We start from the raw sequence: 15,123 nt of genomic DNA on the forward strand, positions 1-15,123 counted from the left end.
CCCCGTTTTTTCTTTAGAATTTCATTTGAATTAAAGTGCTTGATAGGTAAAAGCTTTTGTAATTAAATGTTTATTTTTGCTCAATTATACATTGTGTCTTACATCTGGGTCTGTTATCTACAAGTTTCAATTACATTTTTTTCTTATTAAGGGCATTTACATCTACAAACCAGCTATGCTATACGGCAATTACAAACATAGTATGAATTACACAAATGCACCATAGACAAAAAACACAAGATTGACATTTATACAGACTAAAATAATGTACATGTACTGTATACGCATACAGAATTGTTTTAAATACAAATTCCAACTGGTGTAGGTCAGCTGCATTTTGAAATGTCATTGCTGTCCTGCAGAGTAATCCAATTTCAACTGAAAGGAAGAAGCCTAAAAACAGGTGAATCATTTGTGATGATATCTTTTCTCTAAGAGTGACCAAGTACTTCCACAGACGCTGAGAAGAGAATGAAAATTGAAAAGAGTTAGTTAGAAATCATTACTACACTTAACTAACAAGCACTGCGAATAGCCTCAGGATCAGATCTGACAAGAGTATATTATACTAAAGTAATGAGGTCAGAACATTACTGAAACTGATGGGGCCTCTATCACTGAAAAAGTTCATTCCATAGTTTGACTGCTCTATAGCTAAAGACTGTCCTGCCCCTCCTACTTTAGTGTAATTTGTCCTTGGAATAAGAATGGGCAGTGCCCAAAAAGCCGTATCACGGTGTAATTAAAAATTTTGACAGGTTCAGTGTAATGTCTGTATCTATGTGATAACTAGGGAGTGTTTCAAAGCCAAAAATCCTTTACACAACTACAATACACAGTCCTAGGTTCAAATAAACTATTTTATTTTCACCCAATATTTTTTACAGGCTTCTTCATTGCTTCTCTTGCTTCTTTATTAATTCTCCTGCACTACTCCAATGTGAGCTTTGCCCAAATCAACTTCTAATTCTGATGTTGCATTCCATTTGAAGTGGGAAGTCAGAATTTCTGAATTCCTATCTTAATTTTCAATGAGTACACCCTGGTAAGTCGAATTTTCAACTTGAAAAATTGGGGCTGGTCTGTCAAGTCCAAGTTTGTCTGGCTTCTGATCCTAACATCAGTCCAAAATGGTGACATACAGCACGAACATCAGTGAAAGCTGTAGTATTATACTGTTTATTAGCACTTCTATTTGTGTCTCTCTATATCAGGTATACAAATACTACTGTCCAACTTCTATCTGTGGACATGTTTCTGTGGTGTTTGGATATGCAAAATAGCGTGTAATGCGTTGTTATCAACTGCTGTTTATTCTGATGGAGCAAGCACAACAAAGGTTTTCCTAGATATGTCCATATTAATATTCTGAAAGTTTTACTGGAATGCAGTCAACTCGGGTATGACGTTATTTCCAGCTTTGACTTCCGTGGTAAATGGAATGCAGCATGACTATTTCAGAGAAGAGAGGCAGTTCCCTTTAATAATAATAATAATAATAATTCATTACATTTATATAGCGCTTTTCTCAGTACTTTATGCTGGAACGAAGGAGTTCTTCTGATACCACACTGAACAGAGGAAGCACTTTCAGGTCATGAGGAAATCCCACAATGTGGGGATACTTGTTCTCAGCAGCTTCCTCTGGAGGCATTCATGGCACGCTGCAGGGCTGCCCAATGAGACAACAAATCCCAGATTGCCCAATGGGTATGTGCAAGAGCGATTTAACAAAGTAATGCTGTCACCTAGTGCACTGGGGGAGTATACAGTATATGTCACCTTCCATTATATAGGCTTTCTGGCCAGGCAAGGTCCATCTATCTCATTTGAGAAGCCAGTCCATTCTTCTGTCTATTATGAAATTATGTATATGTTTCAGACTGAAACATATTTTTTAATAAATAACAAATGTATGGTCGACCAATTATGTGTCAAAATGTTTGTTAACACTCCGCTGCTCAAACATATTTAATAGCAGGTGTTCACCTCTCTCAAACAATAAAAGTACAGTACATGTTTATTACAATTTATTTACTCACTTGTTCTCTCACTCGTTCATGCTTTTTCCTCCTGTTTGCATAGACTCACTCAGGTTTAAACGTACAACAAATGTGTAGTTCACATAGAAGTCCATACACAAAAACATTACCTTTAACACATAAATACCCCAACATAAAATCACATTTCCTATTTCCTTTTGAATGCATGTTTTGTATTTTATGTTTATATACATTAATATCTTTTACACTGAATTTTAGCAAACGCATAAAATGTTTTTATGAAATCATTACCAGAAGAAGAACTTCACCAGGTATACCAAATCAACCAGTATATTGCCCAGTTCTGCCTTAGATTTTTAAAAAGTTCTGCATCTTGAGATATCATTTTACAGCCTGGCATTGATAGGTTTTTTAATTTACTGTTTATAGGCTTTATAGGTGAGAACTTGAAGACTGACTCTAAAGTAAACTGGAAGCTAGTGATTTAGGACCTAGCATGACAATAATCATAGATCTTAATTTTAGTTATGATCCTTGCTGCACTATTTTGAATTACTGTAACTGCAGAGTAGTAAGTGATTGTTTTTTACAGCCAAACAGTATATAAAATATTACAATAGTCAAATTTGCAACAAACAAATAAGCAAACCAGCTTTTAAAGATTTATTTTCTTCACTCCATTGAATGGAAATAGTAGAGCATCGTCTAAAATTTAAATTAAGACTTTGATTAGAAAAGTGAAACAATATTTTTTTTACAAATCGTGTAAGATACTTAGACAAAGACAAAAAATGTGCATTTAGTGATTATGCAGCAAATATTCTCCAAACTGTGGTTTAGAAATGCTGATTTATGTAAAAAAAAAAAAGGCTAAATATACCGTAGGTTAGTGTCCTAAATTTCATGGATGTACTTTGGTAGAATATTTTTAAACCATTTTATATATGATTTACCCAGTTTAGAGTAACAAGGAGCTGGTACCTATCCCAAAAACATCAGGTGCAGAGCAGGCACTATCTCAGGACAGGGCAGATTCACATGCTCAACCACCTATATTCATCCAAATGAGGACAATTTCATGTCAATAATTAACCTAACATGCATGCATTTGGGGTACAGGAGGTTGCAGTATAGGAATAGGTAAATTGTGCAAACTCCATCCGTACAGCATCTGAACTGGGATTCAGTCCTGGGACTCAGAAGCTGTAAAATAACCATGCTAATAAATTGTGCTCTGATCTGAAAGAATGCAAAATAAATTTGAAAGGATTATGGGGATCCACTGTGACTGAAGTGGTAATAAACAAATGAATACATGAGTATACTGTAATCTTGTAGAGCACAATGATTGGGCATTTTCCTTTGGAATTTAAACTTTTCTTTCTTGTATTGCAGAAGAATCATTCAGAAGTCTAAAGAAGAAATTGCATTATTGCAGAGAGCACGTCCCACTTTCAAGCCAGTCCTTGCTATTATACAGGTGAGCAGTGTTTGTGTTCTAATTTTTGTCTTCGCTAAAGAAAAAAAAGTAGAATTTATGCTATATTATTTCTGTTCATGCATCATTTTTCACACTTGTTAATTACAAGACTATGAAAACCTAGAGATTATCCTAAAAGTAACTTATTCTGGAAAGAACCTTGGCCCAATCAAACGAACAGTACCAGGCTTCAGTAAAAGTAGTCTTTGTTACTGGTGAGCCTGAAATATTCTCTTTTGTTCTAACAGGCAGTGTGTGTGAAAATAAAATCCAACAAATTAAGACCCATTAATTTCACTTTTCTCTGTAATACTGTTGAATGTTTCAGTTGCATATTAGTTTTATTACTGTGTGCCATTTGCATGATGGAAGAGATTTATCTCATACACTGTCATCTATTAAATACTGGGACAGAGAAGTCAAAATTTCAATTTCCTTAACACACAAGCAATTCAGATTTGAGATGAAAAGACAAAATTACAAAAAATATAGAATGTTATCTTTTATTTTTGAGGTTTTTTGGAGGGAATGTTACCACTTTTTGTGTTTTGAGTAAAACACGTATACGTTGCATATGATCGTTAACCATGATAAAAATTATAAACAATATTGTCTAGATGTATCTAGCAGATCCTCACTGACCTTTTCTGTATTTCTTGCTGGATATTATTTAAGTTTTCCAACTTTTTAGTTTTTTATTAAGCCAGGGCAATACTTTGAGGGACTATCCATATCTTGTATTAAGCCTACATGCATTTAAGGATAATTAGTAACCTAATATTAGTTAAAACTGAGTATGATTATATGTTTTAGTGCACATGGTATGTTTTATCCAGTGGTTATTCCTGTGGTGTTCCTGATGCTTTTAAGACAGCCTTTGGCTATCTGTTATGGAAAAGCCTCGTCAGACAAAGGATGGTTTAATGGTGTAAAAACATTTGTTTCATGCATTACCAACTCTTGTGCTTGAATCTCTCAGTTGTCATTTATTGAACTAGTATTTGAATTGTGCTATCAGTGTTTGTTGTTAACTAATCTTCTTAACTTCTCTCATTATGTGCCCCCATTTTAATTTGCTTGTCTAATTAAATGTTAATTTTGATTGTTTATTTTTAATTGGCAGCCAGTGATTAGCAAGTAGACCTACCTTACCTAAAAATTTCTGTCTTCCTTGTCTTGAATGAAGTTAGCAGATACTCACATCCCCCCTGTGGGTCCACCACCTACAGGAGGTATAGGGGATCAGTGTGATGTGACCAGAGTGGCAGCTGAAGGCAGAGGTCTTGGTGGACTGGAACCCAGACACATAAATCACCCTTGGGAAGTGGAATATCACCTATCTTGGGGAGGAAGGAGTTAAGAGTTGGTGGATAAGGTGGAGCGGGTACTGGAAAGGAGACTCTGCCCAGTTATGTAACCTCAGATTCAGGAGGAGCAATGTGAATTGTGTCCAAGGCTGAGGAACAATGAAGCATCTCTGTACCCTCATAAGGAATCCTGGAGGAGGCATTGAAATACATCCAAACAGTCTACATGTGTTTCGTTAACTAAGAAAAGGCGTATGACTATATTCCTTGGGGGATTCTGTTGGAGGTATTGGGAGAGTATGGTGTTCCGGGGCCCCTACTAAGGACAATTTGGTCTCTATATAATTGTTTGTGAGAGGTGTGTCTGCATACATGGAAAAACATCAGCAACCTTCCCAGTGGGTGTGGGACTCTGCAAGGGCTGTGCTTTGTCTCCTGTCCTGTTTGTGATTTTCATGGACAGGATATCAAGGCACAGCCGGAGAGGAGTGGTTGTCAAGTTCGGAGACCTTAAAATTGCATCACTTCATTTTGGGGACAACACCGTTCTGTTGGCTTTATTGAGCTATGAACTCCACCATGTATTGGGAAGGTTTGCAACTGAATGTGAATGATGCCATGGTCCTCCATAGGGTTTTTTCCACAAGTGAGGGGAATAGGAAGGGTGAGATCGACCGACGGATTGGGGCGGTGAGCGCAGTTATATGTTCGTTATATTAATCCTTAGTGGTTAAAGAAGGAGCTGCAACAGAGAAAAGACGACTCCAGGATGCAGAGCATAATACACTTTTCCAGTTGTTTTCTGTCCAATGTCCGTGTTCTTTTTCCCAGTTTAACCTTTTCTTTTTATTTTCCAATTTCACTTTTTTTTTTTCTTTGAAACTCAGCCTCTACGGTCATCATCCCAGAATTGTCTTTTCTCTGTTGCGTATGACACTGTTTTTTGGAGTATATTTTAAATAAGTCAACTGAGGATCTGTAAGGCATCTTTTTCTTAAACTACAGATTCGGATGTCCTTCTCCTCTTATGCAGTTGTGCATCTACACCTACCCCATCTTTTTCTATACTGGTTAGATCCAGTTTGCCCTTTTCTTTCAAGATAGTAATAGACACCTTTGTATGAAATCTTCACTTTCTTGAATATCTATCACATGGAATAACCTTCATTCTGCTAAATAAATAAATAAACAGTAGATTGACATTTTTCTTTGGAAAGATTTTTAATTTTGGCTATTTTTGAACCCAGAATTGAACTTTAGCAATGCTAGCACCTTGAAATTTAAGAAAACAGAATAACAGATTTCAGCAGTGCTAATGCAATTACAAAGGTTTTTCTAATAACCAGTTAGCATGAATAAGTAAGGATAAGCTAAGGAAGTTTACCAATAGGACAATGAGAGAATTGCTGCTGAAAATGGGGTTTTGCACCCATATGTGAATAGTAAATTCAAATCAGTCATTTCAAGCAGGGATAGCTGTTATAAACACTAGTAAAGCCTTATTTATAACTTATAACTTATAAAACCTACATTTTTATATTATAATGTACTGTAATGGTATCTTGATAATAAAAGGTAACAATTTCTGTCAAAAACACGAAAATTTCGTGGTGACCCCAAATTTCTGAATGGTAGTGTATATAATTTCTTGTAATTGTTGATATGTCTGTTTTTTTTTCTACAGGCAGGGGAAGATGACTATGTGTTGGAAGTGAACAAAAAGATTGCAGCAGAGGTACTCTTTTAAAGGGTGTCTTTATCTAATAATGTATATGATGTTGCCTAACTGTTTTGTTTTATTATTTAAAATGAACCTATTTCTTTTTAGGTTGGATTAAACATTATACACATCTGCCTTCCATCCGAGTGCAGTGAAGACGAGGTACATTGTTGTTTATTACTGGACCTGTTAGTTATGCAAGTACATTTTAGAGTACATTAGTTAATAATTGTGTACTCCATAGTAGCTTGTGTGAAATGCTGAAATTATTTTTTTCAGTTTCCAACACCATTGTGTTTTGCATGTGGGTGCCACCATTTCATAAGTCCTGTTGCTATAAGGCAGCTCTTGGTTGCTGGAGGATGTGGTCTTGGATGTTGCGACTTTTGCATTATCAGTGTGACAGGTTTAGAGGTTGATGAGATTGTGGATAACTCTGCCTTGAGATAATGGGGATCCTGGGCCACTGATGCATGCCAGTTACTCCCTATTTGGCAGAGTAAGATCTTTGTTTACATACTTGGCTTTAAGTCAAGGTGTATGTCTTATTCACGATTTTCATGGACAGGATATCAAGTTGGTGGGGAGGACTGGAGAGTATCCAGTTAGGGACCCCTAAGAAATGCATTTGTGCAATTTGCGGCTGGGTTACAACTGATGCAGTTGGAATGAGAATTGTCACCTCAAAATCTGAGGTCATGGTCCTCTCCTGAAAAAGAGTGGCATTTCCCCTTAATTAAGAGGTGAGCCGCTGCTCCAAGTGCAGTAGTTGGAGTGTGTTAAGGTTTTGTTCATGAGTGATGTATGACATGATCATAAGACTGACCAACAAATCATTGTAGCAGCTGCTGTTGCATGAACATTTTACTGGAATGTGAGGTTGAAGCAGGAGACAGCAAAAGCTTTTGATTTACTAATCAGTCTACATGCTGATCCTTACCTATTGCCACAAACTCTGGGTGGTAGTGACAGAAAGAATATGTTTTGAAGTACAAGCACTTAAATCAGGTTGCTGTGCAAGGTTTCTGGGCTCATTATCTGTGATAGGGTGAGGAGTTTTAATTGTATAATTAGAAAGAACCTTATTGAGGAACTACTGCTCCTTGAATTCAAGGGGAGCCAATTGTTTTGGTCATGTAATTAGGATTTCCCCAGATGCCTTCCTCGGGTGGGAGATGTTCAAAGCATAGTCCAATGAAACAATCCCCAGGGCAGATCTAGGGCATACTGAAGTAATTAAATCAGGCAGCTGGGCCAAGAGTGTCTCCAGGAGGCGGTGGAAGATGTTTCTAAGAATAGAATGGCCTCTCAGGATGTTTCTTTTGCAATTTTCAATATGATAAGTGGATTGAAAATTAAAAGAATTTAAAAGAAACATTGTAGTATAGTAGCTAGTGCTGGTACTTCCCATTTCAAGTCATGGCTAAAAAACTGTCACTATGTATTTGGCATTTTTGTGTTATGCTCACATAGTTATTCTAAGGTTTCTCTCCTCTCTCATTTCAGAGATGTACAGGTTAAGATTACTGGCAGGTCTAAACTTACCTTTTGTAGTTGAATGAGCTCTGTAATTAAGTAATTTTCTATGTAAGTTTACCTTCTGCCATTAATTGATTGTTGCTGGGATAGGCTCAGCCTTTCTCCAATCCTGTATAAAGTGTGTTTTGAGAATAAACTTCTTAATGAATCTAATATATAAAGCTCAATGTGTGTGTTCGTTTTTTTATACAATTCCACATCTTTGGTCCAATTTCAATAAGAATTTGACCTACCGCAGAGTAGGACATGAGCAGTTAGGAAACATGCTTTTCCCAGGCCCAGTGGGAATGAGTAACATCTCCTAGTGAGTTAGAACAGTTCAGAAGCTCTCCTAAATCTTGGTGAAGTTAGTAGTTTGCTGACTTTGGAAAACTAAGGCCAAATTTGTGTCACTTTGAGACTTTTGAACCAGGTATACTGATTTCCTCCTCTGAGATGCTTGATAAATACAGGCATGGAGCTTAAACTTACTAACCTGGGCATTGTGAAGTTCTACTGCCAGTAAGTAAAGAATTCTGAACCAACTTTTAATTTATTGCAATACTTATTCATGTATTTTATTTTTTAGTTCTGAATTCTGCAGTTTATTATTTTTTGTTTTTTACTTTGCATATTTCCTTTTTGTTGGTGTATGTTTTTTCATCTTTAAATTTTATATTGCAACATGATATTTTACATTTTATTATGCAGGTCTTGTTTTGTTTTACATTTCAACATACACTCCTTATTTCTTTTTACATCTGAAAGCAATTTTAAAATATTTTTAAATTACATATCAAATGGGATATCATGGTCATGTACGAAGTAGTTTATGCTTCTTGCAAAAACTGTAAACTGTGATCATGGATAATGCACAGCCACCCATTATTTGCTATACAAGAGACTGCAGTGTTGGAGAATTAGTGATGAGTCAGTCAGTCAGTCAGTGAGGGTTTTGCCTTTTATTAGTATAGATTTTGCCACAGATGTGTGTGTGACATGTCATTGAGGTTTGTTCAGGCAACATATTCAGACACTAGACACCCACGCGTCTTTGAGGTCATTTAAATAACCCTTGGTGGTTGATTTGCCCACAGGAGCGTCTATCTGACGTGTGAAGGAGGGAACTATTTTATACAAAATTTTCTAGTCGAAGTGACCTCTCCCAAACTGAATTTGAAACAATAAACTAATACACAATTTATGTAGACTGTAATTTTGCTCTATTTGTTTTAAGGATAGGCGAGGCGTGAGAGTTGCTTAGTTAGGATGGATTTAATTATCGTATTCGCGGATTATTACCTGTGGCGTTAAAAAAAAACACATTTGATGGAGAAAACATTTATTGGAGATTTTTTTTGGTAATCTAGTACATCCTCTGAGGAGCGTTTGATGGCATGCCCACCAAAACTCTTTCTATTATGGATATGTAGTTGGATATGCACACCAGGTGAAAACATTCATTCTGTAACTGGTACTTTGTTGTTTGAATTCAACCATTCTTATTTTTAAAACCATTTCAGAACATTGCATTATTCAGGTAAAAGATGATTTTACTGTGTATTATTATAAAAATTCTTGTTTTAATTATTACTTTTTAAAAAAAATTTCAATTTGCAAAGTTATAATGGGATTTATTATGAAGCACTGTAGGACACTGGATACACAGAACATGCTTGTTACTTACAGTAGTGCTGTTTAGCTGTATGGTTGCACCCAAACTGGCCAAACACTCTGCAAAGGAGGGAGGGGGTCAAGCAACTGGTGGTCCTCTGAACTGACTGCTGACTGAACAATTTGCATTCTGCAGTTCTCGGCAGCAGATGACTGAGGTCTTAAGGGCAGTCAAACAAGTAGGAACAGGTGGTCAAAACAGGGATATTTATTTCTCTTTTTCTTGCACTCTACACAGATAGAAAATATGTGTCAGTACAGATTTTTAATGATATTAGAAATAGCTGTTACCTTGGCTAAAAAAGAAAACTAGCCATATTTCATTCTTGTTGATTGGAAGAGAATATTTAATGTAATATTTTAATGCTGATGCAGATGCTGATGAGGTTGAGGTTGGTTGAGTCAACAAGCAGGAGCATTATGAAAACTTAAGAAAGCATGTAGGAGTTCTATTTAAAAAAAAAAAAAAAAAAAGAGCCCTGCACTATTTCCTCTATTTCTAGAAGCAATCTTAAGTTCCACCCTGGCAATTCTTAGATGGCTCCAGCCATACTTAAAACACAAGATGAAACAAATAATGTCACCTTGCTCCCGTCAATCCATAGTTATAGGGATTCTACAGTGAGAATCTCCCTGATCTCTGCTTTCCCTTTCTGTCATGCAGCAAGCTGTTAAACTGATCATACAATTATCTAATTCTACTAATTGTTTTTGAAATTAGTAGTGCTGTGCATGGGTTTTATTTATAGCTTCACTGTCCACAATCTACAATGCCTTAAGTGCTTCTGCTGCTGCTCCTCCAGTTTTTTGGTCAGTCTTCTGATATCATCTACAGTAACAAGACCCTGAATCACTTAAGCATTTTCAAGTAGGCTAGTTTTCCCTTACTCATCTTCAGATGACTTGCAGGATTTTCAAGGAAGGAACAATAAATTTGGATAGGAGATATTGAATCTGACTCTTACTGCTGCACTCCGCTATGGACCACACAAGTGCATTTAGGGGATCACACTCAGATCATTCCTAAATGTCAGACATGCTATCTGTATGCTCCTAATTTTTTACTTTTTGAACATTCTGGCCTTTTACTAATTTTATACTGTCTAAACCTTCAAGTCTGACTTGAGATTCTGTCCTTTGAAAGGAGGTGAGAAGTTAAACATCTTGCATTCTTCTGCCCACCTTTAATGCATTTAACTTAATGCTAAGAATGCAAATAGAAACTCTTGTTGCGTGAATATAGTGACAGCAACAGTGTTCCCTGAAAACATATCAAATGTAAATGTCCATTCAAATATCCGCTCAAGGACAAATCATTGGTATACTATTCCACTGTTTGGATGGAATTTGCATTGGCTCTGGTAAATTGCAGGTTATCTTTTAGCTGAACTATCCTTTACAGCATAGCAGACAAAGCTTTACTGAGAAAACTGCAAAATTGTGACTTACAAAGGTAAATTGCATAGAAATATGTGTATGCCAAGTTTTATAAATCAGATTTTTTTGGCATATGCATATTTTCACACTGAATTTGTGAGTCAGCAGCGTCACCCTTTTGTAATAAGTTAGAGCAAATAATTCACTGATCGATTAAGGGTGCTGTTTTTCTAAAACACTTCTACCAAATGTTTTTGTATTATTTTTTAATTGTAGAATAAAAAATAATCACAAAAAGTATGTTTTTTAATGTTGACCTAATGTGCTTTATTAATACACCACATTTTAAAATGGATTTTTAAAAATGTTTTTAGAAATATTAGAAAATAATCATAACCTGCTTTACCCTTTCTTAATTTTACTTTCAAGATTCTATTTTAGGTACCTTTAATTGATTTAATTTTTAATTAATATTTAATTTGCACAATAGTGAAAATACAGTATATTTTCAACTAAATTCTAAATATAGCATTTTAATTGTCTCTTTTAAGATTGTGGATGAGATTATAAAATTGAATGAAGACTCTAGTGTTCATGGCATATTTCTGCACCTTCCATTAGTCTTTCAGACCAGCAGGGTACTCAACTCTGTTAAAAAAGAAAAGGATGTTGATGGGTGAGTTTTCTCTTTGATCAGTCTAATTTCTTTTATGTAATTTCTTCTGTGATTAATTTGTTATATATATATTTTTTTTTCTGTACAGCCTTGGTGGTTTTAAAATGCCCCTCAAGGATAATAAATATTTTTCTCCTTTTTCTCATCTTCGTGGACCACTTCCTGGTCAGCGTCAGGACAGAAGCAAGCCAGGCAGGTCAGGGAGAACCATGACCTCTGACTTGGAAGTGCTGATCCACATCCATGCCGCCACTTCATACACAACAGCAAATTTCTCAGCTTTGTGCCAAAGGTCACATTCAGAAGAGGCAAAAAAGAAAAACATCATTTGCATAAAGCAACATGCCACCCCTAAGCCTCCCCAGCAGGACACCCTCACATCCTTGACTGTGCCATAATATACTGTTAATGAAAACCAAAAACGGATACATAACACAGTCTTGACAGAGTCCGACATCCACAATGAATAAATTTAACTTAATGCCAAGTGTTCTGACACAGCTCTTAATCTGTTCATATAGGGACCAAATACATGCAAGTTTGGCTGTGTTACCCCATATTCCTGCAGCAATTCCCACATTGTTCCTCTTATATATTAGGCTGTTATTAGGCCAGAGTCTCCCCTTCAGCACCCTGGCATAGGCCTTGCCTGGAATCCTGAGGAGTATAGTCCCTCTATAGTTGCCTGCCAGCCCAAGGGTCAATTACCTGCCTTTTATACAACATTGAATAGACACATTAAATATGCTATCCCAACAATGTCCAGTGCTTTCTGTTCCTCTGATCAGATCTTATCCAACCGAGCAGCCTTACCAGCATGCAGTTCTCAAACCATTGTGACATTGACAACAATGATGGGATCCCCCCACTGAACATGTCCAGCACTGTATTTGTACACACCGCTATTAAAGTTGCAGCCAAGTCAGTTCATTTGCATTATTTAGTGGGTATCTGCAAAACTGGACACTTGCACATCTTTGGATTAATTTGTAGTTAGGTCAAGGTTCAGTATTGAATTATATAAAATCCTCTGTCATCATTACAGTTCTATTTAAGTCACATTATGTAAATATATTATAACTTGCAGTTTTCACTTTTCACTGTGGGAATTCTTCTCCTGAATTTAATTTGCCCTGAAAAGAGAGTTAACAACAAAAGTTTCTAGTTTCTTGCATTATCAAAAAGTCTTAATTTAATTAGCAAAGTTATGAGTGACTAGAAATCTGCAAATCTGTATTGTTGTCCACATTCAGCGTGGAGGTAGGATTACATCAGTGATTGGTTGTGAGCCCTTTCTATTTGCAATGGTGATGGACAGGTTGAAAGATGAGATTAAACAGGAGTCCCCTTGGACCTTGTTGTTTGCTGATGATATTGTGATCTGTAGCGAGAGTAGGGAGCAGGTTGAGGAGACCCTGGAGAGGTGGAGATATGCTCTAGAGAGGAGAGGAATGAAGGTCAGTAGGAACAAGACAGAATACATGTGAGTGAATGAGAGGAGAATCAGTGGAATGGTGAGAATGCAGGGAGAAGAGTTGGCGAATGTGCATGAGTTTAAATATTTGGGATCAATAGTACAGAGTAATGAGGTTTGTGGAAGAGAGGTGAAAAAGCTAGTGCAGGCAGGTGGAATGGGTGGAGAAGAGTGTCAAGAGTAATTTGTGACAGAGGGTTATCAGCAAGAGTTAAAGGGAAGATCTACGGGACAGTAGTGAGACCAGCTTTGTTATACAGTTAGGTCCATAAATATTTGGACAGAGACAACTTTTTTCTAATATTGGTTCTGTACATTACCACAATGAATTTTAAATGAAACAACTCAGATGCAGTTGAAGTGCAGACTTTCAGCTTTAATTCAGTGGGGTGAACAAAACGATTGTATAAAAATGTGAGGCAACTAAAGCATTTTCTTAACACAATCCCTTCATTTCAGGGGCTCAAAAGTAATTGGACAATTGACTCAAAGGCTATTTCATGGGCAGGTGTGAGCAAGTCCGTCGTTATATCATTATCAATTAAGCAGATAAAAAAAGCCTGGAGTTAATTTGAGGTGTGGTGCTTGCATGTGGAAGATTTTGCTGTGAACAGACAACAGAACAGAAGCCATCCTTAAGCTGCAAAAACAGAAAAAACCCATCCGAGAAATTGCTACAATATTACGAGTGGCAAAATCTACAGTGTGGTACTGTAGCGCTGCCACATAAAGAATAATGTTTTCTGCTGTCGATCGGTTGTTGGGGGGGGGCGAACAGTCTTCCGACAGAGATTGACAGCGGTGCCCCAGAGGTGGAACTTCCGGTTTGTTCGAGGAGTGATTTGCATAAATCGCGCCGTTTTAAAGAGTGAAGGAGGAGGGAGCGTAAAAGGAAAAGAAGAGCATCGTATAACAGACAAGGCAGATCAGATTCTGCTCTGGCCATGGGAAAAGCCTAGGAGCTCCTATTCAGTCCTGTTCGAAGGTGGATGGTCTTCTCTTTTTCCTGGGAATCGATCGTTCTGCTAGTACCTACGGACTTGGGTGAGCTATCGAAACGGACTTACTTTAATTTAATCATGGCGCAAGTCTGACTGTACATCTTGTATGACGAAGAGGAGATTGGATATATATAGTCCGCTATTTTCAGGACTCCGCATCAGCTTGACGGCCGTTACAGGAATATTATTGTGGACTATCAGCGGATCTATTTATTATCGCTAGAACGGGAATTGGGGGAATGAATACTTTTGATGTATAGATACATGTATATGTTGGTGGCGCTGCAAAACTAAGGGTTACTTAGGTGCGGGCGGGCGATCCATGTGTAAGGGATTATTTTTCTATTTGTTGTTTATTTGATGGTCTATGGTGGGCTGTGACATATACCTGCATTGATATTGAGGGATTGTTTTATTAGAATAAAGACTATACGGGCAACTTATTAAGGTGTGATATTGGCCTATCCTTTTAACATCTGACTTTAGCTAGGTCAGAATAGTGGTAGCAATTCTCTCAGGCTAGTGCTCAAGACGAATCGTTACAGTACATCCTGAGAAAGAAAGCAAGCACTGGTGAACTCAGCAACGCAAAAAGACCTGAACATCCATGGAAGACAACAGTGGTGGATGATCGCAGAATCATTTCCATGGTGAAGAGAAACCTCTTCACAACAGCCAACCAAGTGAACAACACTCTCCAGGGGGTAGGCGTATTGATATCCAAGTCTACCATAAAGAGAATACTACATGAAAGTAAATACAGAGGGTGCACTGCAAGTTGCAAGCCACTCATAAGCCTCAAGAATAGAAAGGGTAGACTGGACTTTGCTAAAGAACATCTAAAAAAGCCAGCATAGTTATGTAAAAACATTCTTTGGACAGATGAAACCAAG

At 37.0% G+C, this 15,123-nt stretch overlaps 1 protein-coding gene across 1 annotated transcript in view; it reads left to right on the top strand.

Annotated features, from left to right (window-relative positions):
* The window catches only part of mthfd1l (methylenetetrahydrofolate dehydrogenase (NADP+ dependent) 1 like), a 372,644-nt gene that overhangs the window by 11,222 nt on the left and 346,299 nt on the right, over positions 1-15,123 (top strand). The window contains exons 2-5 of the mRNA XM_028797690.2: positions 3,399-3,483; positions 6,475-6,525; positions 6,619-6,672; positions 11,631-11,755. Of these exons, the coding sequence (XP_028653523.1) occupies positions 3,399-3,483; positions 6,475-6,525; positions 6,619-6,672; positions 11,631-11,755 (315 nt within the window). The remainder of the gene's footprint in view (positions 1-3,398; positions 3,484-6,474; positions 6,526-6,618; positions 6,673-11,630; positions 11,756-15,123) is intronic.

The sequence above is a fragment of the Erpetoichthys calabaricus genome, chromosome 3, assembly GCF_900747795.2.
Source record: "Erpetoichthys calabaricus chromosome 3, fErpCal1.3, whole genome shotgun sequence".
Classification (NCBI taxonomy): Eukaryota; Metazoa; Chordata; class Cladistia; order Polypteriformes; family Polypteridae; genus Erpetoichthys; species Erpetoichthys calabaricus.